Source organism: Callorhinchus milii, unplaced genomic scaffold, assembly GCF_018977255.1.
Source record: "Callorhinchus milii isolate IMCB2004 unplaced genomic scaffold, IMCB_Cmil_1.0 Scaffold16, whole genome shotgun sequence".
NCBI lineage: Eukaryota > Metazoa > Chordata > Chondrichthyes > Chimaeriformes > Callorhinchidae > Callorhinchus > Callorhinchus milii.
Window position 1 is genome coordinate 6,959,156 of NW_024704757.1, and position 27,488 is coordinate 6,986,643.

Below are 27,488 nucleotides of genomic sequence, written 5' to 3' on the forward strand. Positions count from 1 at the left end.
ATCATTTAGTAATGTATTTTACACTCAGATTTCCAATAAAAAACATTTCCCCACCATTATTTACAAGCACAGTTAGCATCTGAAAAAATACAACTTAAATAAATTCAAGTACATGAAAGAGTTTTAAACCTTTGCTCTATGCAGGAGGCCAAGTACATTAATCTCAGCTAAAGCTCCATTCCACCACCTGTTTGTAAGCATACTGCTGCTCTGCAGGTACAGGAGCTCTGTGTCCAGGTGCTACCCTGGTTGTGAGCCCTTGTCTGAAGGGAGGTTGTTGCTGAGTGTTGGGAAACAGTGACTACACACAACTGTGGTTAAGGTCATTTTTAAACCGTATAAACTGATCAACACGCTGTTGTTTCCACCTCTCAGTCATCAGGCGCAGGCCCCACAGAGCAGTAACAAGTGGTGAGCGTGCTTTATACTGAACAAACAGTCCAGGGAGGAGTTGCCCTCTACCTTCACATTAAAACCAATGCACTTCATACCCACTCCAGTGTTCTAGAAACCCTTATAAGCCCTTTATTGCACCTAACCCCACCCACTTCATCAACCCCAGGCCAGATCACCCCCTCCTCACACAGCCTTTGGCACTATAACTTACAATTATTGCATTAACATCATTGCTAGTCTATCATCCACCCAGAACTACAGTACCATCACTGCCAGAAACATGATCACCAGGCAGGCTGGCACCGGCTCTGTCCTCCAATTCCTAAATGAGTTGGTGATAACGTGAAGATATAGTCACATCCCAATAGTGCCCAGGATAATGTGGCTGCACCATGCTAGGCACTGCAGTCCTCTTTCATGTGGAGTGGAGAGCGAGAGAGATCAAACTGCAATAGGTTTAGAGCTCAGTTCCCTTCACTCACTGAACCATTTCTCATACATGTGAATTCATCTGTCTGAAAATGGGAGACGGTGGCTGAAATGGCAATGTCCTTGGCTGCTCCTCCCATTGTCGCTTCCCATGTATCCTGCACGAATGAGTCAGTCGTAGGCCGATGTGAGACAGCTTGCTGGTTTCACCATCGTACACTGGCCTGCTCAAAGACGCTGCCCCATGTGAAGGGTGCTGTAGAAATATCATTTACTCTTGCTTTCCAAAGTGTAATAAAAAGATTTTCTCCTCATTTGAAAAAATATATTTTATTAAAAAAAAGACCTCCTTTGGAATCTTAATGCTTTGGCCTCCAGGATCCTTTTCTCTCTGATGGCCGTTCAGAGAGTTTGCAGGATACAAAATTCCACTTGTCCATTCATAATTACTGTGTAAACAAGATCATTTCACCTGCTCGTCTGCCCTCCTCTCCATGCAGCCAACAACAGTTGGCCTTTGCTAATCTGGGGTGAAGAGGGGGCAGTGGCTGTAGTATGAACACACAGTCCTTGGCTCAGACACTAGGAGGTCCTGGAATGGGCACAGGTTTTAGTGAGACTGACATTGAGAAGATCCAGCAGCCCATTTGCTCTCATCATTCTACAGTAGTTTTCTTAAATGATGGCTCTTCCTGATAACCTGATTCCAGCCATGATTGTGTCTCTGTGTGACTGAGCAGCTTGCCTCTGCTCAGCAGTGTGCCTGGGTGCATTTTCTGCAGAGAAACCGGCTCTGGAACCCATTGGGCAGAACAAAGTTGACTATCCTTTGGTCACTATTGTTTTCCCTACTGATGATGATCATCATCATATCTTTGCACTTGAAGCTAAAGCCTGCAGCAGGAACCCAGTTAGCACTCATGGGGTGGAGTAGATTGTGTCAGCAGATTCATTGGAGCAACCCAGATTTCAACACGAGCGAGTGCCTGATATCCACACTAACTGGGACCAGCCCCCATTGTGGATATGAAAACCTTACAGAAAACATGTGTGTATGTGTCCTTCTCTCTCGATACATTATGTACTTACCTGATCACCTCTCTCCAGTGTGCGCTTTTTAAGTAAACATTGTGAGCATGGGTTACATTGCACACATCAGTACAATGACGTTTTTCACTGACATTAATTCCCACTTCATGTCCTGATATGAATAAGGGGACGTGCACTGGTGCACTGATCAGGGGTGTTCTGTGAACCAAACACCATGTAAAAGCATTCTGCTATTAAGACCACTTTTCAACCGTTCCACAACAGACACATGTCCTTCTCTGGACCTTCTTCCCACATCCTGGCTCTTAAAAAGTCTTGAACGTGGTTCCGCGATGATTAAAGCACAGACATTACAGTTCCAGTACTCCCCAGGGCAGATCATTGCATGCAGTCTCCAGAGGACTGGTGGTAATAGGGGTGAAAGGGCCGCTCGTGGCTGCAGATTCGCAAGGCTGAGTGTGTGTGAAGCAGCAGGTTAGGAAAGCGGGATGTGAAGTACAGCACAAACTGGTCGGGGACCTCGCCCAGGGTTTCCTGCACCTCTGGGGGCAGCTCGTGGTAGTGGTGTTTCTGCAGAGAAATCGATTCACGTGCACGTCAGACTTAGCACATTCTCCTGAAGAAACAGCCAGCTACACTGGTCACTCACTTCATGTGTGCGTGTTCGCACATGCAAAATGCCTATAGTATTTTCGCTACCAACAGTCACTACACCTGGCTACAAACACACAGTCCCTGTATTTGGCAGCACCTGTGAAGAGCTTAGACATGTTTTGACATTATAAACACTGTCAAACTCAAGGCTTATTGTAAACAAAGCGACAGCTCAACCTAAAGTCTACTCTTGTTCCTATGTAAGCCACGGCCATGGCATGTCGGTGTCCAACCTTGCTGATGGCCAAGTGACACCAGAGTCCACTCTGATCCCTTGCCTGTGCTGAGGCAGCAGGGACAGGAGTTGTCTGAAGTTGGGTGAGCACAGGACCAGACTTAGCTGTGACGACCCCCTCTCTTCCCTCCTGTATCCCGTATGCTGTTAAGACAGTTCTGCCTTAAAACGCCAAAGACTGAGATGGCAGGAGTGCAGTCAGTACTATGAACATAAGAATTGCTAGACGAGAGAAAACCAAGGTCCATCCAGTTCATTTTTCATTATTCTGGCAGTCACACGCATCTGTCTTGTCCCAAACTATATACTGTATCTCAAGATATCATTTCCTAACAGAAATCTATCAAATTTGGTTTTGAAAGAATCAACACCTATTTTCTTACCTTATTCCTCATGGCTCGCAGAAGGTCTCGCACAGAGTTTCCCTTGTAAGTCCGATACTTTCTCAAGTCTTAGGAAAAACAAAGGGAAGTGTAAAGGACAGCTTTTCCCATTGATGTCAAACAACATCTTCTCCGGTTAATGATATGAGTGAGACACCCATCCCTCCCCCTCACCCAGGGACTGACCCATTTGCAGAGGGCTAGAGATGTGCATCCTCCAGTTTGTTCTCACCACCGTTCTTCCACGGGACTCCAGCCTGAACACGATGGGCCCTTCTGCTGGCTCCTTCTCGATTCGATCACTCACGTCCTGGTTAGAAGACAACATGACTTTTCACCATGACGTACCACGTCCACTCCCTCTACTCAGCAGGCTCCGGCCTGCTCCACAACCCCCGCCCAGCCCACCCCTTCGTTGGGCCTTCAACGTCTCTGCCCCCACTCTCTGGAACTCCATCCCACATCATCTCACTACCCTCCTTTGTCTCCTTCACGGCACGTCTCAAGTCCCTCCTCTTCTACTGTGCCTTCTGCCACCCTCCTACCCTCCCTGCCCTCCACCTGAACCCAAACCCCAGATCAGGTCCAAATCCTTGACCATCCAGCGCCTTGGGACATCCTCCCAACGTGAAAGGCGCCGTGCAAATGTAATTTTGTGTTGTATTTTATGTCAGTTTAGCTCAACTAGTTGCATGTTTGGCTTTACGGCAAAAGGTGTGGGTTCAAGCCCAACATGGTGACTTACACAAGGTCCAGACTTGAACAGACTAAGGCCCGAATCAGTTCTTTGCTGAATGTCAGTTGGAAGTTTCCCTGACCTAGAGCTTGAGCCCACAGCCCTCCGCCTCAGAGGTGTGAGTGCATCGAGCCAAGCTTGTCAGCCACATTCTAATCAATTCACTCCCCTTTCCACGGATCTCAGAGCACAGGTAGGAAACAGTACCTGGAAGAACTGCAGCTGTTTTTCTCTCCTCCAGAAGAAAGGGTGTTTGAGGACGTGCTGGGCGGAGGGTCGCTGCTGTGGATCACCACTGATCATTTGTTCAATCAGGTCTTTCCCCACAACGTTCTCTGGAAATACAAAACCAACACCGCGGTTATTTAATATTCTTCAATCCCCCTCTGCCCTGCTCCAGCCGTCCATTGCATTGGAAAGGAGTTTGCAAGTCTTACTGAAACTGCTCTTTAAAACATGCATTCAGCACACATAGATATAAAAGAAACCCAACCCAACCAATATGGATGCTCCCTGCATCACAACCAGTTCAATGTGTTCAATTGCTCAGGAGCAGGCGAGCGAGTACGTGTGACAATTCTCAAAATCAAAGCAAAAATTCTGGCTAATAAACACCCAGATGATCAAATAGAAATAGTTGATTGGAGAGGTTCAGATCTTAAGGAAGGTGTGAGCATTGTATCCCATGAGCATGAGTGAGGATGACACAAAAGAAGTAACTGGCTTAGATGTGAAGTGATTGTTTGATAAGCTGAAGCCAAGAGCTAAGCTTGACGGTTCCTTACCATGGTTCTCCTCCTTGAAATGGTCCAAACAGTACGTGCCCAGGAGGATGTTGCTCTGGCGATGGAGTGTGTCACTGAAAGGATGTTTCCCTTTCGAAACAACATAATAGAAGACGCAGCCGGCTGAGAAAATGTCTATGGCAAAGGTCTGTGGGGTGAATAACAATACGTTGTTTAGAGTACTTTAGTACAAGCTACAGCAATGTGTAGCTCCTTCCATTCTCCAAAGCCTCTGATGTCAGTCAGTCTTTAGCCAAATGTAAGAATAAACACTGGCTCACACACCGTACTTCCCTCCCCATCAAGCGGGAGGCTCCCAGTACACAGGGTGCTACAATAATAATCAAACAGTTTCCCATGTGGAGACCCACGTCTGCCTGATTTACCCCAGTCTCCATGTGCAGCTTATAAACAGTCCTGGAGGATAACACATACATTGGAGCAACACCATTCCCCCACGTGAACAATCATAAGTGAGGCTGAGAGGAGCAGGGCTCTGCATTGACTCGTGCACAAACCTTAGGAGCCACGTTTCCAACTGAGGCTAAGGTGGCTACACAGGTTAGGACATTCCAGTCTAAATCACAAGTAGGCTCCCCACCACAGGAGGCCTGGCCCCAAGTCACCCACTGCCCGAAGCACAAACTGCAAGAAAATCAATGCGCAGCTAAGAAATATCCAGGAAACTAAGCCAACATTATAAGGTGCTATATCAAATGCAAACATTATTAATATTATTTAATTACAAGTGGTGTCACTCACGGGCCTGTCCTTTGGCTCCTCTTGCAAGACCTCTGGCGCAATCCAGCCCTCGGTGCCTGGTATCCCGGAGCGCAGGCTGAAGCTGTGCCGACCCACAGACAGCTTCTTGCACAGACCAAAGTCTGAGATAACAACCCTGATGTTGCCATGAGAGTTGGGTAGGGAGAGTAGGATGTTGCGAGGCTTCAAGTCACGATGGACTGGAATCCAGACAGAGACCACAAAGTTACACTCATATCAAGATCACTACAAAAAATGTAAGATTTGATCTGACAAACAGAAGCCTCCCTTCCCACTCAGCCCACCTCTCGTGCAAAGATGTTTACAAAACTGCTCATTCATTTCTGCATCCTGACTCTGATATAGATTCAAATGACAAAGAAATGTAGAAATCAAAGACAGAGACCCTTGCCCCATTTATATGGTGAATAACTGAGGTTCAAGAGAATGAATTAGATATTGGGAGGTGTGGGGGGAGGTGGGAAAATCAGGAGTTAGGATTAACTTCAGGACCATTCACTGTTTGTAACGTACAATAATACATGTTGAAAATCCTGGCTTGTTCTAGTGTGTGACCGGCTACATATTACACCAATAAATACAAGAGACTTCTTACCAATGTTAAGTGAATGCAGATGAGCAAGGCCAGACATGGCCTGAAAGAGCATGATCACTGGATCCAGGTTAAGATGGTCGAGCCTTGGGCCTTCCACGTACTACAGGTGAATTGATACAGCAAACATTAGTCTTGCCACTGATCCAACAAAAGAATTCAGTCCCATCACAAACAACTGCTCTTCAAGACACGGCTCAGATATACCAACAATTTACATTTATGTACAGGGTGTCCACAAGTGCTCTTACCCCCTGTTACAAAATAGTGATATGAGACTATGGAGGAGCTGAAACCAACTGTCAGAGACGCATTTTGTCAGGTCGACAGCCAATTGTGCACAACAGTGTCCCACAAATGTGGATTCAGTAACCAATTTTTTGGGGACGGTTGAAAAGGAAGGTTTTCAGGTGGGACTTGAAGAAGGGGAGAGAGGGGGAAAGGCTGAGGGATTGAGGAAGAGTGTTCCAGAGTTTCGGGGCGTAGAGGCTGAATGCGCGATCTCCAATGGTGGAGCAGAAGGCGAGTGCCAGGCAAACGGAGGCGCTGGGTGGTGGATTGGGGAGTGAGGAGGTTGGAGAGGTAGGGAGGTGCCAGGGAGTGAAGGGGTTTGAACCCGAGTGTGAGGGTCTTGAACATAGAGGGGAAATGCTTGACTGAAGACCTCACCTCTTGCAGTGTGGCAGCACACAGCTCAATGGCAATGTAGTAGAACTGCTTGTCCTTCTCGGTGCAGAAATAGCGGATGACGTTGGGGTGCTCGTCGGACTCGCGAAGGAGCTGAACCTCGCGTTCGGCAAAGTTGAAGCACTCGGGGAGGATTCTTTTCACTGCAACATTACGGTCATCAAAGCAGCCTCTGGGTCAACAAAACAGCCAGTCAGGTTATCGTGGCAAACGCTTTCTTTGCCATTCCTTCAATTAATTCTGGCTTGCAGCATCTGGCTTACCTGAACACAAAGGTGCCTTCTGCTCCGTGACCGAGCACCTCCTTAGGATTGAAGGAGATCTTTCCAATCATAACCCGGTCAAGTTCCTTATCTAGAAGGAGAAGACAAATTTATCTCCTGATCTCTCCAACACCAACTAGCTCTCTGCTCCATTCAACAACAACTAATTACATTTGTATAGCGCCTTTCAGGTCGGGAGGACGTCCCAAGGCGCAGTCAAGTGTATTACTACAAACCTTTTGTGGAATGTAGGAGTTAACCTCGAGGTCTGAGCCACTCGCTCACACTTCCTTTGTGTAGGATCAGGAATAAGGTTTTGTAAAAAATAAACCTTGCATTTGATACGCTTTTCACATCCAGAGGATGTCTCAAAGCACTTCACAGGAATTACTGTAAAGTGTATGACCATTTTATGGGCAAACAAAGCAGGCATTGTGCGCCCAGCCATGCCCCACACACAGCCAGAAAGTGAATGACCAGTTTTATCAGGACACCAGGAGAAATTCTCTCCACCTTTTGAATAGCAGCATGGGATCCTTTACATCCACCTGATCAGGCAGATGGGCAAAACGCAAAATACTGCAGATGCTAGAAATCTGAAACAAAAACAGAAGTCGCTGGGAACACTCAGCAGGTCAGACAGCATCTATGGAGAGAGAAAAGTGAGTCAACTTTCCTCTCTTCATAAATGCTGCCTGACCTGCTGAGTATTCCCAGCGACTTCAGTTTTTGAGGAAGATGGGCCCCTAGGTTTAAAATCTCATCCGAAGGATGGTTTACATTGCTCTCTGAACCTGGGGTAAAATGGTTCGGGGGAGAAAAACAAGATTGGAGGATAGCTTTAGTAAGGAAAAAGGGACACCGACCTCTAACAGGCAAAATACTGTTTATTGTGGAGACCGTGGATCCCTCCCCTTCACGATTTGTATCTTTCTCTGTTCACAGGTATTTTAAAATACATTCAACAACAAGAAAATTACATTTACACAGCGCCTTTCACATCAGGAGGACATCCCAAGGCACTGGACAGGTAAATGTCAAGAGGATAAAACCATAAAGGACTATCTTAAAATGCCCATAGTTATGACGACTAAAAAAAACAATGTGGTCACTCAATCCACGACTGTTTGTGGGACACTGCTGTGCGCAATTGGCTGCCGCAATCACCCACAAATATACAGTCAATTCACTTTACAGTGTGTTCTGTGAAGCGCTTTGGGACGTCCTCCCGACATGAAAAGCGCTATATCAAATGCAAGGATGATTATTATTAAAATACAGTCAATTCACTTTACAGTATATCCCGTGAAGCGCTTTGAGACGTCTCAATGATGTGATAAGGCGCTATATCAAATGCAAGGATTATTATTATTTCAACTGGATTTACAGGGCCACGAGGACGTGTTCCTCAACACAGCCAGACGAGAGAGAAACGCAGACCACTAACCGGACAGAATTTTATCGTACAGTGCAGTGCCGTTGTCTAAGCTGTGGCCTGAGTATCTGTGTGATGACTGGCCACTGCTGTCCTGAGAGAGGGAGGTGCTACTCAGGGATCTATCCTGAGAGCTGTCAGGGGTCAGGTCTGGCCTCAGCTGCTCGCCCGAGTGCCTTGCGGGGGAGGCTGGGGGCTGCTGCTGGAAGCGCTGGAACCTCTCCTCCAGCTGCTGCTCCAGCTGCTGTTGCTGCAGCTTCTGCTGCTGTTGAATCCTCTGAAAACAGAGAGGGATAAAGCTGTGACTCAGTGCAGGGTTAAACACCTTAAAGTGCAAGGTAAATGGCCATGAATTCAAAACTTTCAAAATATAACTCCTGTCTCTAACCCTTGGTTTCCTCTCAATACGCTGTGTTACTTACATTGCCCAGCTGAGTGTCAGAATCGTGGGGGTTTGGTTTCTAAGCCAGGTGGGAATGGGGATTCTTCCCGCTCAGCTTCTGCTAACCCTGCAAGCCAAAGCCCCAACAGGTAGGGTGGTCCTAGCTGGACGAGCATTGGGAAGCTTGCCAGTCAGCAATATCAACGGCAAGTTATGCAGTTTTAGCTGGTTAGACTCCAGCAGTTACCCCAACACACACTCTGGAGGGAGGGGGATGGGCAAGCCCTGGCTCTTGCCAACCTACACCAAATACCCTGCAGAAGTAAGCGGTGTGCGTCCCTCCCAGGAGAGAGGGGGTATTCTATTCCAGACACAGAGCAATCTCCAATGTGTAGGTGGCAATACACATGTGGAATTCTCAGTCTGGTTTGGAGACTCTTAAGCACAGTGATTGGGTTCCACATGTGTAAGACACCCACCCGGCTGAAAACAAAAGTGATTTTATTTGGTGTACACTCAGTCAGTTTTTATGCAGGTTATAATTTTACTTTCACCTTAAATAAGTATCACCGAATTGGATGATGCTGTCGCTTATAACCCTGATCAGCTACTCTCAAACCTCATTTATTTTGGACCGGAGACCAGACTGACATCACAACATTTGGGCATGGAGAAATTAGTTACCTTTGGGTAGATGATCAGAAAAAGCAGCCAGCCCCCGACTATCACAGTGATGATGGTCATGGTCAGGATGTCCTGGTTACCTGATTCAGGCACCACCTCAGTTGTAGGCTCTGGCTTCACATCCCTCTCCATTCGAGGCCTCTGGTTAGTCATGCTTGACGGGATCTTGTCAGGGTGGGTCATAAACTTAGGGAAAAGGCACAAAAGGTTATTACTTTTCTAGAAAAGGCACAATACTGCAGATGCTGGAAATCTGAAATAAAAACAGAAGTCGCTGGGAACACGGAGCAGGTCATGCGGCATCTACAGAGAGAGGAAAGTGAGATAGCAGGTCTGATGAAAGGTCGACCTGAAACGTTAACTCATTTTCCTCTCTGCATAGATGCTGCTGACCTGCTGAATATTCCCAGCGACTTCCGTTTTTATTGTTAGTTTCATTCTACAAAGGGTAAAAACGGTTGAGATTTTGTGGGTGGAAACATAACAGCTGAATCTTTTGCAACGTACATCATCGAGTGTGTGGCTGTTGGTCTTTGTGGTGATGACAGTCTCTGTGTTCTTCTTCAGCGGGTGAGGAAATGCCCTCAGGATTGTGGTGTGTGCCACTGGAGGCAGCTGGTGGTGACCTTCAAATAAAAAAAAAACACATTGCTGACTGATTTTAAAATAGGAAGGCTTGACACTGTTAGTTGAATTGTAGAAAGCGATTAAAGTGCAACATCTAACAACCCGTCTGTCTGATGTTACTGTGTAATCTCGTCTCGGCTCTTCCCACACTTTTGTCTAATGATGTGAAAAAAATGTGGTCACTCAATCCGCAACTGTTTGTGGACGCTGCTGTGCACAATTGGCTGCCGCGTTTCACCCACAAAATACAGTCAATCCACTTTATAGTTTGTTCCGTGAAGCGCTTTGAGACGTTTCGACAATGTGACTAAGTGCTATATCAAAAGCAAGGATTATTATTATTATTATCACTGTGCTTTGAAATTTATTTTATTATTTGAGATTATTCCTGACGCACTGAGAGGCTGAGTCCAAGCAGACCTACATACAGTACAAACTAGCGTGTACAACATGTTCACAGCATTTACCAGTGTGTGTAGCAATACATAGTATATATATCAATATATACCAATGGGTGCCCCAGTATATCAATGCCCTCTCTATACACTGGCAGAGGAGATCAATGCCCTCTCTATACACTGGCAGAGGAGATGACAAAAATCAAAGACAAACCTATCAGCAGCCACTGGCTCTTCACGTTCCCGGAGGAGAAGGTGCTTCCCTGGGGATATTTGACGTTGGTGCTGGGGATGATCTCACACTCCCCGCTCTCTGCCAAGGTCACATCCTCGGTTGTGGGGCCATCAATACGCACGATAGTGATCCCACGAGGCTGTGAAAAAACATGGAGTTTAGATTTGCCAAAATAAACCAAAAAAGTCTTTCACGACATTCTGTGAAGAAAAGTAAAGGGATAATGAAGTGAACGTCGGGATTGGTATACAACATAAATACGAATAAACAATAATATGGACATTAATGTACTGATTTCCACTTGTTGGCTGGTCCAAAAAAGGGGCAGAAATAAACACGAAACGTGCTATATACCAATTGCAAGGATTATTTTATATTCAATTGGATGATTTCGAAGCTGATCTGGGAGGTCGGGTGACATGCTGTATCTATTGCACGCTTGTACGTCAGTGTAAATGCAGATTATTTCCCGATAATTCAGCAGCAATGTGATCCTAGTGTATGTAACTCGTGACATTAGATTTCAGTATGTAACTCACTGTGGGGGACCAGTCATTTTATAACCCTGGCCCAGCACCACCACCTCAATGGATTCCATCTTGTAATAATCATTGCATTTGATATAGCGCCTTATCATGGCGAGACGTCTCAAAGCGCTTCACAGAATATCCTGCAAAGTGGAGTGACTGTATGTTTTTGATACAGCAAACGCTGATGTTTGTAGCTCGGTTGACGTTTGTTTCCAACAGGTGACTTCACAATGAGCTGAGTAACAAGATGCAACAGGTGACAAAAGGCACAACACTGCAGATGCTGGCAATCTGAAATAAAAAGAGAAGTGGCTGGGAACACGCAGCAGGTCAGGCAACATCTATGGAGAGAGAAAAATGAGTTACTGTTAACTCATTTTCCGCTCTCCATGGATGCTCCCTGACCTGTTGCGTGTTCCCAGCCACTTCTGTTTTTACTTCCGGCGCAGTAAAATAAAACTGCCCCACCACCACCACCACCACCAATGGGCCCCTTAAAGGGTTAGGTCCTTACCACCACAGCCACACCCTCATGGACAAGTGAAGACGAAGCATAGAAAGCGGAGGCGTGCTTCCCCACGTACAAGGTTGGGCTGTAACAAAGAGGAGGACTTTAATGCACAGAATCATAAACTACACAAGTCCTTTGATCAACAAGAAAACACAAGACGGTTTCCGTAACAGTTTCTTTATGGATTAAATCCGTGCATTTCACTTGCATTTGACTGGTTACAAAACAGTCATTACACCTTACAGTAAATCCTGTGAAGCGCTTTGAGGCTTCCTCCGACAACTTGCTCTACTCCTTCCATGTAGGATGTACATCTCAAAGAGCTTCACAGGAGAATAAGGGGAATGAGGAATTTTGGGAGGGGGATTAATTAGCTATTCTGGGTAAACTCTCATTGAGGTCAGTCAGCCCATGGTGAGCTGGGGAATGGGATCAGTAACTCGGGAAGGATGGACTTACACCAATTGGGTCTTGGTAGTGGAGGGCGCTTTTGGGAACTGGTATTTCCATTTAATCATCCGGATGTCCTGTGAGTTAAACGTGAGGTAGCGCAGGGTTTCCATGGCAACGTTGAGGTGAGCTACGCGGTGCAGGCTATCCTGTTGCCAGATGTACATCCCCACCACGGGGGAGCCGTAGTTCTGCATCCACAATACATCTCCAGAGTCCCTGTCTACAGTCACCACCAGGCCATCGCCGTTTGATGCAAAGTGAGCCATTTCTGGGTGAATCAGAGATGAAACCCATGTTAGAAAACAGCACCTCCCCTCCCTCCCCCTCTCCACACACCTAACTCACTGACAGTGAACAGAAACTTTGCTATGAAATGGATTATAAAGTTCAAGCAATCGTGGATTCAGTGACCAAATTATTATTATTCATTTTTTTTGGAGGGATTATTACCCCCGGAAAAGTGATCCACCAATCGACTAACAACCGGGTTTCCTACTTACTGCTAGGTAAACAGAGGCGTGCGGAGTAAGAAAACTTGTCCAACATTTTGCCCTGCCCGGGAATCGAATCCAGATCCTCTCACTTGCAAGGTGAGTGCTCTAACCACTGAGCTACCGGACTCCATATAAAACATCACTGTGAGGCGATGGATGAAAATAAAGTAGGACCCCCCCTCCCCCCACCCCCGCGCCCCCACCCACTGCCCCGCGACAAATGAACATGAGCTGGTCAAGAGTTGCCAAGACAAAACCATGGTATACCAAGGTACATGTCCTTGGGGTTCTCAATGCCACTGTTCACCCAGAGGGTGGCGTGCTTGTACAGATGCCTCCCTAACACAGCTCCACCACGGCTAAAATGAACAAAGGTGAACTTTCATTTTGACACTGTTGTAGGTTGAAATATCTCAAAGTGCTTCCTTCCCAGCAACTGTCAGATACAGTAACTTTTGTTTGCAGAAAGACAGGTAGAAGCCGGGAAAGTCGCACAAGCTGGGCACTGGAAAATATCCCACAGCTGCCATGAAGCGAATGAGCAATTAATGTGGCGAATGGGAAAAAATAATCCTCTTTTTCCAAAAGTGTCATGGGATCAAGTCAATCTCAATGCAAATTGCTAATCAAAATTGGGACTGGACCTCATGCTCCCAGGTCAACAGTGGTATCTCCAGGGTCATCCCTTCCAATCACATCATTTACCACCAAACTTACTGTAGTCTCCATTCTCGTCACATAAAGGAGCTGAGTAGTCATAGTACGTGGCGTTCCAGTGAAGTTCCCGAGTTTTAGTGTCATACATGGTGATCATGTATTCTACAAAACGTGAAAACAAAAGCACACTCTTCGTTTACAGCATATTTGAATACATACAGAAAACTCCTGATAACTCAATCCTGGCTTAACTCATCATACCACTTAAGTCATCGTGCTGTCAATATCCCACCAACATTTATTCAAGATCCTCCTCTTCGATCGTACTTTCAATCTCCTCGCTTCCCCTCTCCTAACCCTGCCCAACCCTCTCCCCACCCCGAACCTAGCTCAGGTCCGTAACTCTGTCTGTCCAGCGCCTTGGGACGTCCTCCTGACGTGAAAGGCGCTATACAAATGTAATTTTGTTGCTGTTGTTATTCATGTATTTATTATTCACATGCCTAACTCGCTACTCCTGATAACTTGTTGCTGAGCCCTTTTCCCTTGGAAGGAAGAGTTATCAGGAGTTTACTGAATGTATTAAATGGCTCATTGGAAAAACAGATATTGAAATGCAGGACAAAGCAAAGGGAATTAAATTCTCCCTGTGGGAACTGTAATTTAGTACTTCACCCTCGGTACTGCCAGCTTCATGTCCACCCAGCTGAGCTTTCAGCCATTCAGCTCCACTCTCTGAAACTCCATCTTAAGAGTCCCTCCACCTTGCCTCCTTCCTCACCACCTTTAAACCCGCATATTCAACAGTACCTTTCAATCACCTCCTCCCTCCCAACCCTCCTGAACTCATCCTCCACACCCATCCCCCAGCCACACAAACTCTTTAGAGATCCTCGCACTGTGAAAAGCACTGTTATTTACTCAGGTTAAGCTGCAAGAAACTGAGGAAGCTCATTCAGGCTTTGATATCTGACAAGCAAGTGGACAGAACTTCAGTGAGCCTGGAATCAAGAGTACTGTAAATGTGGAAAAGTAGATTTGGGGGTTAACTTATAGTCTAGATAGTAACTTCACCATCCTGAGAATTTCTGCTCTGAGAATGCTACATAACTGTGATCAGCCAGATTGCTGCTCTCACCTGTCCGCCCAATGTAGAGTAAGGGGGTGGAGGGACAGATATTCTCCGATGCGTCTGTGGTCAGCGTGGTCTGTTTCTCTCCGGTCTTGGGATCCACCACAAACCATCGATCCTGTTTCTTGCCTAGTGCAGGAAGGAGAACACACAGATACATAAAAACACCCACGAACTCCCTCCCAGTGGCTCTCCCTCCACCCAGTCTGAAAAATACAGACCAGGGAAGGTGCTAGGTCCTGTGCTGAGTTCTGAATTGCTGAAATGTGGAATAAAATCACAGTAAAATGAGTTAATGACCGTACAGTGTGGAAGGACGCAGTTGCTGAGACCACCGGAGCAGTGAGCGCTCAAGAATCCACATCACAATAGCAGACTAAAACCTTGGTGGGGGGGGAATAATAATGCTTGTGTTTGATATAGCGCCTTATCACATTGTCGAGTGTGTATTTTGAGGGATTAGCTGGGGAAAGGCAGCAAGTGGGAGTCAGGATGGGTAGGAAAAGAAGAAAGGAACCTGTACAATCCTGAACTCAGTTTTCTATCACTGGAGGAAATATAAGGAAAGACAGTTAAATAAATAAACTTTTTTTTACCTGTGTACAATATTCCATCAGAGCTTCGGCATGGAGAGGACTGAACTAGCTCAGGAATAGTGAAGGGGAGTTTCTGAAAGAAGAAACACCAGCAGTTGACAACATATCGCATTGGTACAGCTCCCCTCATGTAGGGCAACGACTCAGAGCCCTTCACAGAGGCAGAGTTGGATGCTGAGCAAGGAGGAGGTGACTGCAAGCATGGTTGGAGTGCTAGGTTTTAAGGCAGGATTTAAGACAGTTAGGTGGTGGGGGTGGCAAAACAGAGGGGTAAAGAGAGGGGGGGTTCCAGAGGTTAGGGGAAAAAGGAAGCAGACGTTAGCTGTATAACTCACCATTAAGCCCTCTTTATTTTTCCCACCCAGAACATAGAGGCTGCCGTCATTGGGATCAGGCAGAAAGGCTGGCCTACAGTCACGACAGAAACAAGACAAGTGTAAACAAAGGACGATAATCAAAGAGAGAAGCTGACTCTCGGAATGCAGCCAATAATTCCTAATGATAATAAATGATTTACAAGTGTATAAATGTAAATTGCATTGTAATTATATTGTATAATTTAATTACACAAAGTTAATAAACAAGTTAGCACTTTTCTCTTCAGGGTTAATACCACGTGCTGGAGTTTCAACTCACATTGTCTCTTGTAAATGTTTTAGATAAAAAAAACAGCAAAGTGTGTTATGATAATATTGTATACCATTACAACAACAACAAACAATACAACGGGATGACGTCCAAGGCGCTGGACTGTCAGAGGTTTGGACCCGACCAGGGGGTTGGGATCAAGAGGGGTGGTGGGCAGGGAGGTGTTGGGGCAGGAAGGTGGCCAAAGGCATGGCTGAAGAGGAGGGTCTTGAGACGGGCCTTGAAAGAGGCAAGAGAGGGAGTGAGGGGAAGGGATTCTGAGATGGAGTTCCAAAGGTAAGGGCAGAGAGGCTGAAGGCCCGACTGCCAATCATGGGACGGGATGGGCGATTGAGCCTGTATTTTACAAGCTCAATCATTAATACGATTAGTGATTTCATTGGTGATTGTGAAAAAAGTGGCATAATTGACGATAGCAACTTACTCAGTGAGGTAGACTGGAACCTGGATAATAGGATCTGGAAATAAAAATATCATTATTTGAGAGAAACAAACACCGACATGTGAGAAACACCTTCAGCACCACAATCTACCAGTAATGATATGATACAACCTGGCAAATAGTCACCCAGTTATATCACTGCGTTTGACAATCAGCTGACCCACATAAGGTCCTGCAGATCACTAGGCATCTGATAAACTGAAATCAGTCTATGATCTACAGCAGTGATACACAGACCGCATGGGAGATGGGACGTATACAGATATCTGCAATCTAGCTATTTGGCCATTAGACCCCACGCTGCAGGGAATTGAGGACCTTCTTTCTGACTACGGGTAGCATTGGGCATGCCACTAGCATCATTGTATTTTGAGATTTTCTTTATAAATTTAAAACATTCTGAAGAGAAAGAACCCGGGTTCTTGATCAGCACAGCAGCTGGAGGTTATTTAAAGGCAGTGAGGAAACCTGCACTCCACGAGAATGTCAACAAACTCTCTAGTCACCAGCACGCACATCATTGGCTTGGCGTGATTTTAACCAAATGCGATTTATAATAGAAGGCATTTCCTGTGACAGCTGCTAATGATCAGGCCCACTTTTACATTTATAGTACCCAGGGTCAGTTGTGACTTTTATTTTTAACTCCATCAACAAAAAGTAGGAATTCGGTTGTTATTTGAATTACTTTTCCAGGAGTAATAATCACTTCAAAAAATAAAATAAATGAAAAATAATAATAATGTGGTAATTCAATCCACGACTGTTTGTGGGACACTGCTGTGCGCAATTGGCTGCTGCATTTCGCCCATGTTATATGGTCAATTCACTTTACAGTATATTCTGTGAGGCGTTTTGAGACATCTCACAGACGTGATAAAGTGCAATATCAAATGCAAGGATTATTATTATATCACAAACTAAAAATTAAAACTACTACTAATAATAATAATGTACGTCTCCATTAAACTCTGAGCAGGGCCTCTAGTTTCTGTCCTGTGTTGATCAACAAATGTGACGTTTCAGCTGGAGTAAACCCCCCAGAAAAAATAGCTCTGTATGTGCTTTTTTTAGACACACTTTACATAACGTAAAAAAAAAGTTCACCTTCTTTTAAGGTCCATTTGATCTCCCCTGTCCGTTTACTAACAGCGTGAAGGTTTCCATCCAGTGTGGACACAAAGAGCAGGGTTTCAGGGAGAGTGACTGGGCTGCTGGCATGGCACTAGAGAAACAAAGAGGACAGTTACACTTATTTAAGGAAAACTTGTAGTTCACGGCAATTCTCAAAGAAAATGACCAGTACGCCAGGAACACAGAGCAGGATGGGCCCATTTCATAATTTACAAAAGCATCCTTACAAAGTATGTCGAGTATAATGTGATCCCACAAGGTGATGAGAGCCCATTCTTCCCCTCCCCGCCCCCCACCCCAATAACCTGGCAAAGCTCAAATGACTTCCCAACATTCTAAATCATCCTGTTCACAGCACTTTACTCTGGAATTCGAGCAGCTCTCGACCCCCTCTCTGAAAAACAACAATACCACCACTTTTCCGGGGGTAATAATCCCTTCAAAAGTTAAAAAAAATTTGGTCCACGACTGTTTGTGGGACACTGCTGTTCGCAATTGGCTGCCGTGTTTCGCCCACAAAATATACAGTCACTCCACTTTATAGTATATCCTGTGAAGCGCTTTGAGACGTCAAGAAAATGCAATAAGGCGCTATATCAAATGCAAGGATTATTACTATTAATATACAATTTATCTGCTAAATGCGTTTTTTTAAATAAAAGTTGCATGCGTTTTAGAACCAAAGTGGCCTGAGGTGCAGGAGACCATTAGCAACAGATCAGAGCGTTACACATTTGTAAGATATGGGCTGTGTTCCATAATTCTGATTAAGTTGGATCTTAGTCACACCTTTCCCCGGGGAAGGTCTTAGACAGAAAGTTACTTGTCTTGGTCAGACGGCTAAAGTCCAGGTCCAACAAAGGTATCCAAGAGCAGAGCAGATGGTGATGGGAGGAGATGAATAGACAAATACAGTATAAAATCAATGTTACACAACCGTCACCACTATTTCACCATTGTGGAAAAACACTGCATCATCCACACAGCTTTGCCTCTGCCGGCTGTGAAATGATGGTACCACACCCGGGAATGTGTTCAAGCTACAGCACACACACTGTGGTTACAATGATATTTGTTGCACTGAACCAATTGGCGAGTGTTGTGAATCTGCTGGTTAGGTTGACAAGCGAGCTAAACTTTCACAATAGTACAGGAGAGATTACAAAATTGCATCATTCCCCCACCCACCCAGCTAAAACGTGAATGGAACTGAGAAAAAATATATTGGAGAAACACTGACATTTGTAGCTTTCCTGCTGACCCTCAAACAGCTAAAACTTGTGCTGGGTTATTGTTCAACAGGTGCCTCTCCTTCAAGGCCCATCTCAAGACCCACCTCTTTGACTGGACCTTCGGTCACCCTCCTACCCCGCCTCCCCCCCACCCTTCTTGATCCTAACCTCCAGCTCGGGAGCAAATCCTTAACTGTCCAACGCCTTTGGATGTCCTCCCAATGTGAAAGGCGCTGCGTAAACGTCATTTGTTGCTGTAATTTGTTGTTATATCGCTTCCAAGTAGTCAGTAATTCTTCAATCATGAGCCTCGACAACGCAAGCTGTTCAACCAATAATAGTAATAATCGTTGCATTTGATATAGAGCTTTTCACATCGGGAGGACGTCCCAAAGGCTTCACAGAATACACTGTAAAATGAATTGACTGTCTAATTGTGGGCGAAACATGGCAGCCAATTGCGCACAGCAGTGTCCCACAAACAATCGTGGATTGAAGTGACCAATTTATTATTTTTTTCTTGAGGGATTATTGTCAGGCGTGTGGAATAAGGAAACTTGCCCAAGGTTTTGCCCTGCCGGGAATCAAACCCAAGTCTCTCACTTGCGAGGCAAGTGCTCTTACCACTGAGCACTTTTTTTTTGTACATTTCTTTTTGTACTTTTTCTTCTACATTTGTACAGTTAAAGATCAGGAGTAGGAAGCCAACCATGGTTTAACTTCCCTTCCCAAGCCCAGCAGCCCGGGCGAAGATCACAGACCAGAGATTGAATCAACAAATTTCTCACTCTCTACGAGTCATTTTCACACTAGCATATGCTTCAATAATGTGGGACAGCATCAGTAAACTTGTCAGAGGTTTACAAGAACAGTGATCTTAATCATCCAGATGGAAGAAAAAGATACTTTTCATCGGTTCAGTAACCAACTCAGCTTCCTTTCGCTCTAGGTTTGCTATTTCACTCTGCAACTTGCTGCACCTACAAGAATGTTATGCGTCTGTGAGTGGGATGGTTAATAATACAACTGAGAGTTAACCAGAAGAGATGTCAGATGCAGTAAACCTGTAAAACCAATAATACAGGAGCTCATTGCATCCAAGAGCTAACTTGCCAACAAAATATACAGTCGTTTAAATTCATAGTATATTCCATGAAGAGCTTTGAGGCGTCTCAATGGCGTGATAAGGCACCATATCAATGGCAAGGATTATTATTATTGCTATTATTATTAACTAAACAGGAATGAATCTCTTTTTATTTTTAAAGTTTTTCAGTCAGTTTCTCCATCCCTCCTTGGGAAGTTCGGGGAGATGAGCAAAAGTTTTTCCATTACAGTTGTTTCAGACACGTGCTCATGGAAATTCCCAATGAAGAACTGTTTTGAGAGTAAATTGAACAACCAGACATATTAGCTCTTCCAGAGTATATAACATTTGGCCCACAAAATACACAATCAATCCACATCACAGTGTATTCTGTGAAGCGCTTTGAGACGTCTCAACAATGTGGTAGGACGCTATATCAAATGCAAAGATCATTATTATAATCATGTTGTAAGAGTTTGTAAAAACTTACATTTGTGTTGTATACTCATCCCGTGCAAACACATCAGAGAACAAAATCCTTCATAGTGATTCAACCACAAAGCTACATTAAATATTAAATGCAGCACATTTTATCCACAAGTTCCTCAGGAGTATTTGAATGAAAACCACAGTCGTATTTCCTCTTGTTACTCAGCGCAAAAAACTCTCCCTTATCCAAGAACAAACACAGGCTGCTTGGCAACAGTGTTCTGGAAGAGGTGTGCCATACAATCTGAACGAGCATTTACAAACAGACCGTGGCTTCCGGACTTACACTTCCTCAGATGGAGATTCTGTTGGTACAAGAACATGCACAGAGTGCAGTTCTCCACAGCAACTGAGTAAATGCCCACATAACAGTTAGCATTCACATGACTCTCCTACCATCTACCATCTGGACAATGGAGTGGCATTGTTAATTACAGCACATCATACATCTGGTTACTCATTAAACTGAGGGGGAACCTGAAGGTAAACTTTTCATTCATCATAAAAACACAGATGCACTATGCAATTCAAATAGTGAAGATTAGGAAACCAAAGTGGCTTTAATGCTACCAATGATCTCCATACCACTGGGATAACTGGGGTGTGGGTAGATAAACACTGTACTGAGTACTTCTGCACTGGGTGCTGAGGAGCAAGCACTGACAATGGAACCATTCAGCAAATGCTGATTGTGTACCCCCAAAATGGCACTACTACTTTACTTTACTGTCTCTTTACTGGGACATAGAGAGGATCTGGGTTCGATTCCTGGGCATGGCAAAATGTTGGGCAACTTTCCTTACTCCGCACGCCTCTGTTTACCTAGCAGTAAGTAGGAACTCGTTTGTTAGTCGATTTGTGGATCATTTTTCCTGGGGTAATAATCCCTTTAAAAATAAAAATAAATTATTTGGTCATTCAATCCACGACTGTTTGTGGGACACTGCTGAGTGCAATTGGCTGCCCAGAAAATATACAGTCAATTCACTTTACAGGTATATTCTGTGAAGCGCTTAGACATCTAGAAGACGTGAAAAGCGCTTTATCAAATGCATGAATTATTATTATTATCCTAGTGGGCGAGGAAAGGAAAGATGATTGTGGGTACGAGGCAGGTTAAGGCACATCGCAAACTGCATGGCTATGGCTTCTTTTCGTATCTAGTTCATGAAATAGAAGGTTGTAGGTTCTACTAATGAGGCAGGTCACTGTTCTAGGTTGCACCATAAACAAGGCAGTGGCCACTATTGTCTCACTTGCTTTCAGGTGCTCTGCTTTCCCAAGCACTGCTGCCAGAACACAGCCAGTGTTAATAAAGGGCCCTATTGTTAGTTTATAAAAACTACTGTATTGAAACTCACTTTTGGCATTTCTGTACTGCAATTGCATCCTGTTAATACACCATCAGCCCGGCTTGTTCCAGGCGGGTGAGTACAATAGCTCACTTCATCCACTCACATTCCACATGCAGTCAGATGTCACAGAACAGAGTACCTCTTAAAAGGAAAACTACAGTAGTTAGTTGGTTAGTACCACACCAGCTAAACACATTACACTAAACAAAGCAGAGAACAACCGACAGCTAATAGTATGTTCAGATTCTCACCCTGACATTTACATTGGATGATTATTGGCTAGGAAGGGGGTTGTGATACAGTACTTCCCACAAACATGAAGTAAAATGCAGCATAGTGGGAAGCTCTTAGATGTGCTGGAGTCCCACATATCCGCCACACACTCAGTGGGAGAAATGCTGAACAGTTGCTTGGAGAATGTCAGAGTTTCCCTGAACACAAACCTCTGAACAGCTAATGTAAGAAACTGACGAAGGCTTGGGAGGATCATGAGCTGTGTTTTCAGGCTAAGGAATGGTGGGCTACATGAGAACACTCATTTTTAACTTTCTTTCCTTTCCCCAACATACATCACACCGACAGAATATATAATAATAATAATCCTTGCATTTGACATAGCACTTTTCACATCTTCTAGATGTCTAAGCGCTTCACAGAATATACTGTAAAGTGAATTGACTGTATATTTTGGGGGCAAAACGGGGCAGCCAATTGCAGTGTCCCACGAACAGTCGTGGATTTAGTGACCAAATTGTTATTTTATTTATTAACTTGAGGGATTATTATCAGGTGTGTGGAGTAAGGAAACTTGCCCAAGGTTTCGCTCTGCCAGGAACTGAACCCGGGTCTCTCGCTTGCGAGGCGAGTGCTCTAACCACTGAGGTACAGGACTCCATAGAAGCCAACAGGCAACATGCCATTAGTCTCTGCTTATACCACCATTGTAGCCATGAATGCTTTACCCACCAATTCTCCCTCCCCTTCCCTGTGGAGTACATCCGAGTTGGATTTTATACCCCATTGAAAGGAAGGCAAGGTAGCATACCTCCAAGACTGCATTTGAGTGTCAGGCTTGAGTCCTAGACAACGTGTGTTCAAAGTCCTGGCATGGAGCACAACCTTCTGACTTGGAGGCAAGAATATTACCAAATGAGCCAGGCTAACACCTAAACATGGACACAACTTGGAGTCGGATGCACTGAAGATGTGGACCCACGCCCTATCATTGGGTTCCCGGCACAAACAGGACTCCTTACCATGATCAGAGACAATCGTACATCATGCTCGATATAGGAACACTCTAATGTTCACTAAAGCCTCTGCAGGTTTTCCTTAGTGTGAAAACCCAGCATTTCCCTACAAGAACTTAACTTATTACAGCTCCACTGTAAATATTAACCAGCAAATAATGAACTGTTTATTCTAACCACAGCCCGTGCACAGGAATGAGTTGCTAAATGCAACACAGTCATTATATATGTTTACTTACTGACAGAATAATGGTTGGTTCAAGAGACGGGAGAGACAGGTGGGGAGTGTTTGGGGTTAAGAAAATGCAAATTGTGACTCCATACTCTCAGACTCTAAATCTGTTTTTACAAGACTTCCTGCTCTAACTATGAGATTCTTCTATTTCTCATTTTAACAGAGTTTTCACAAGAGTTAATGAATTTGCCAACAGCAAAGTAACAGAGCTCTATTTGAGCTGAAATCAACATTCCAATAAATCGGTATCCATTTACCAGCTCAAGGATCCTTTTAGGCTGTTCTGCTATAACAACAATAATAATGCTTGCATTTGATATAGTGCCTTATCACATCATTGAGACGTCTCAAAGCTCGTCACAGGATATACTGTAAAGTGTAGTGACTGTATATTCTGTGGGCAAAACAATGACGAATTTTGCAGGCAAAACAATGACTAATTTCAAAATATTAAAATATTAAAGAAACAAGAGGAAAATAATGTCTATAAATTCCAAAAAGCAAATCTGCATACTAACATCTTAATGGACTTCAATAGAGAAGAAGTGTCTTCTAACTCTACTTCTTCCCCCACCTTCCCCCAACCCCACCCATATCACCGCCCAATCTACAATCTACCCAGAGCCAATTTAGTAATGATATACAGATCTGTAGCGGTCAAGGATGTTGTCACACAGTCATCCTGGCACCAGATCTGAAAGTCACCAGGAACTCAACACAAACAGAGACAATGCATTCCAATGACGTGGAGACCCACCACCTCCTGCTCCAAGCTCATATACTTGTTACCACATGACTAAAGAAAAGCACTTCCAATTGCAAAGAAAAAGTCTAAGTAGCAACAGCCAGGCATCACAAAATATATACTCATACTCACTCTCCAAGTCATAATGCAGAAGTATAGTATCAGTTGCATGTTCTCTCCGTATATCAGACCACGTTTTCGGGCAGCTATGTCCTAACTGCGCTCACACCCACTACACTAACAGAGTTCTGCAATAAGATTTAAATACAATTTCTCTATGGGTTTTCTTCCAAGTCACAGGTTGCAAGCTTCTGAGTGTAAACTACGCCTCATCAATTAAATTCACAGACAGCAGGCCAGTGTTAATCCTACTATTCCCCTCCTAAAACAAACATACTTTGTTAAACACCTGCTATATGAACAATTCTCTACTCTGCTTAGGTCAATAAATCTTTGAGACGTTAAACTGAGGACCCGGCTGCCTGTTTAGATGGATGTTAAAGATCCCTGGCACGATTNAAAAAAAAGGGAGTTTCTCTCTCCTGATGTCCTGTCCAACAATCCTCCCAAATAAATTGGTTACTCGCCCCATGGCTGTTTGCGGGACTTTGCTCATGTGCACACTGACTGCTGGATTTCATCCACAAAATACAGTCACTGCAATTTACAGTGTAGCCTGTGAAAGTCTTGGAGATGTCTTAACGCTATGTCAAATGCAAGGATTTTGATGATAAAAAGATTGAAGTATGGAACAGAAAGTCATTTGGCCAGTCCACATCCTCCATAGACCACTCGAAAGCTTGTCACAGATTCCACCCAAAATTTCCGAAGTGAAAGCACTGTATAGATTACCCCCTTGATACCCAATGTAATAAAGCCTAACTCAGAATACTCAGCCATTTCCTTGCGTGTTTGTATTCAACCCTTGTCTGCTAGCTATAGCTTCCAGTCCCTGTCCCAGCCCCGCAACACAGAAACCGGCATGTCTCCACCTGCTCCAAGCTCTCTAGGTTGCCCCAAATATGAAAAGTATAATCAGTCACTGGAGTTGGGGCAAGGAGAGGCATGTACCCAGCCATTCTCAGTGGAATATCTTGCACAGGCCTGTTAACACTAAAAATCTGCTGTTGCAATAGTTGCACAATATTTACAGCTAGCTCTGTGCTCTGGCTAGCAGTAAAACGTCCACTGGTTGTATTATCTTCAGGCCTGTTTTCCCAGTATAATGGTTGGTTAAACTAGCTGTAAAGTAACAGTTTTCCTTTGGCAATTTGAGGGATCAGGTGGTTGAACAGAACAAGTGAGAGCAATCTGTGTTTTTTTTCTGGAAAACTAAAAAAAGTGGAAACTAAAAGAAAATTTTCAAAATTTCACTTTTAAAAGACGTTTGGTGCAACACAAGCCAATTTTCTAAATTCTGTTCTGTACAATTATGTAGTTGTATGACCTCATGCACCGAAAACTATCACAGCAGTAAAAACATTGACATAATGAAAGTACGCGCACTGTGGGCCACAGGTAAAGCAGCATAAACCAGCAACCCAATGAAGCCTAACCTCCAGAATGTTGGCCTGTCAGCCTCAGACGAGCCATAGATGCTTCACCAAAGGCAGCATTTGACCTAAATGCTTCAACACATGGCTCATTTATTCCACACCTCCGGTCACAAGTTCTGTGAGTTACAAAAAAATGATGACATGTTCTAACTGATCAATTGATCAAGAAAGTGGTCCTGTACCACTTCCTATATAATGTGCACTCATTCAGCCTCTTTCATACATTCAGGACATGAGATCAAACTTACGGGGCTTTAAAATCACATTTATGTCTCAAATTCTGGCAGTTTCGTAGTATATAATAATAGCCTTTGCACTTGATATAGCACCATAACACGTCTTCGAGATGTCTCAAAGCGCTTCGCAGAATATACTGTAAATTGAATTGAATGTATATTTTATGGGTGAAACGCGGCAGCCAACTGCACACAACAGTGTCCCACAAACAGTTGTGGATTGAGTGACCAATGTTTTTTTGAGGAATCATTACCCCCGGAAAGCGATCTAATGAATTACTACTACTTTGGTGCTGGTGATGTCACTGAAACATTATCCTTTTAAGGAACAGGATCTGAAATGTGGCACACCCACTCCTTGGCTTCATGACAAAAGCACTAGTTAGTTTAAATGCTTAGAGCTGCTGTTGATCCAGGATGCAGGGAGTGCAACTGTTCATTACATATCAATAAGAGAGCATCAAAATCCTGCACAACAACAACAAAATTACATTTGTATAGCGCCTTTCACGTCAGGAGGACGTCGCATGGTGCTGGACATTCAGTATTTCGGACCCGAGCTGGGGGTCGGGATTGGGGAGGTACACAACCTGAATCACTCAGGTCAACAGTATAGAAACCACACAGATTTAACTGAAAATGAGAAATGGTCTTACAGTACTTTTGGTTGTAAGATACCTCAACACTTAAAAATCTAACCCTCCAACCCCGTGACCATCAATAATTGACAGTGAGGGATTGGAACCACACGGACAGGGATCGGGCAGGATACAGGGACCACACAGACTGAAATCAAGCAGGATACAGGGACATAACTAGATTATTAAAAACAAACCTTGCCTCAAACCTTGTGCTGTTCTGGAGATTAATAAAACAGGTTTGGCTGGAAGGATGGCTGGTGACCTGGCAATTTGCCACCATCCTGCAATGCACACCATGTTGGCTACTCACACTCATCAGCAACATTTATTTCATTGGCATTAAAATCTCCTGATGCCATGACACCAAACCTGCTTTAACTATTGAAGTACGGCACATAGGCTGACACTGCCATGGCATCACCATAACTAGTTTGTTTTTAAAATAAAGTATTAGCTTCCCCAGACCAACAGACACTCTGCGTCACACACCCACAGTCACATGCGAACACACTCGAGCGCACACACATTACCAGTATCACATGCACACACACACACTCATAGTGTTAGGCATACACACTCACGGTGTCACACACTTAAGAGTGTCTCACATTAACAGTATGTCACACTCATACACATTCAGTGTCACATGCACACACACATTACCAGTATCATAAGCATGAGCACACTCACACACTCAGTGTCTCACATTTAAACAGTTCACACTGACAGCATCACACACTTACAGTACATGCAGTGTCATACATGCACACTCAGTGTCACACACACAGTGTCACACACACACTTAGTGTCACACACACACTCACTATCACACACACACAGTGTCACACACATTAAGTGTCACTCACACACTCAGTGTCACACACTCACTCAGTGTTACACACTCACTCAGTGTCACACACACACACTCAGTGTCACCCGGTCACACACACTCAGTGTCACACACACACATAGTGTCACACATACATACACACACACACTTAATGTCACACACACGTACAGTGTCACGCACACAGTATCACATACACATACTCAGTGCCACACACACACACAGTGTCACTCACACACAGTGTCACTCACACTCAGTGTCACACACACTCAGGCCTGGCTTACCAGCAGGGCGCCCAGTGCCCCCGCGGCCAGGAGCAGGAGCTGGAGGCGCAGCGCGGGCGTGGGGGCCATGGCACCTCTCGCTGCCACCACCGCCCCCCCACCGCCGTCGCCAACCGTCACCGCTCGCGCGCCCGACAGCCTGCGCGCATGTGCAGACCCACCCCCAGGGCATGCCTCCTA

General features: G+C 44.6%; 1 protein-coding gene across 1 annotated transcript; it reads right to left on the reverse strand.

Annotated features, from left to right (window-relative positions):
- Window positions 1-27,413, reverse strand: ern2 (endoplasmic reticulum to nucleus signaling 2). Its single transcript, XM_007905782.2, has 22 exons — window positions 27,309-27,413; window positions 17,325-17,442; window positions 16,200-16,233; window positions 15,463-15,535; window positions 15,128-15,200; window positions 14,538-14,660; window positions 13,460-13,561; window positions 12,255-12,516; window positions 11,799-11,877; window positions 10,734-10,893; window positions 10,002-10,120; window positions 9,495-9,680; window positions 8,441-8,705; window positions 6,994-7,084; window positions 6,713-6,902; window positions 6,047-6,146; window positions 5,431-5,630; window positions 4,669-4,816; window positions 4,091-4,218; window positions 3,334-3,457; window positions 3,148-3,215; window positions 1-2,445 (listed from the first exon to the last, which is right to left on the reverse strand). The coding sequence occupies exons 1-22, from the start codon at window positions 27,375-27,377 to the stop codon at window positions 2,254-2,256; spliced, it is 2,904 nt and encodes a 967-aa protein (XP_007903973.2). The 5' UTR covers window positions 27,378-27,413; the 3' UTR covers window positions 1-2,253.
- Between the last annotated feature and the right edge of the window lie 75 nt (window positions 27,414-27,488).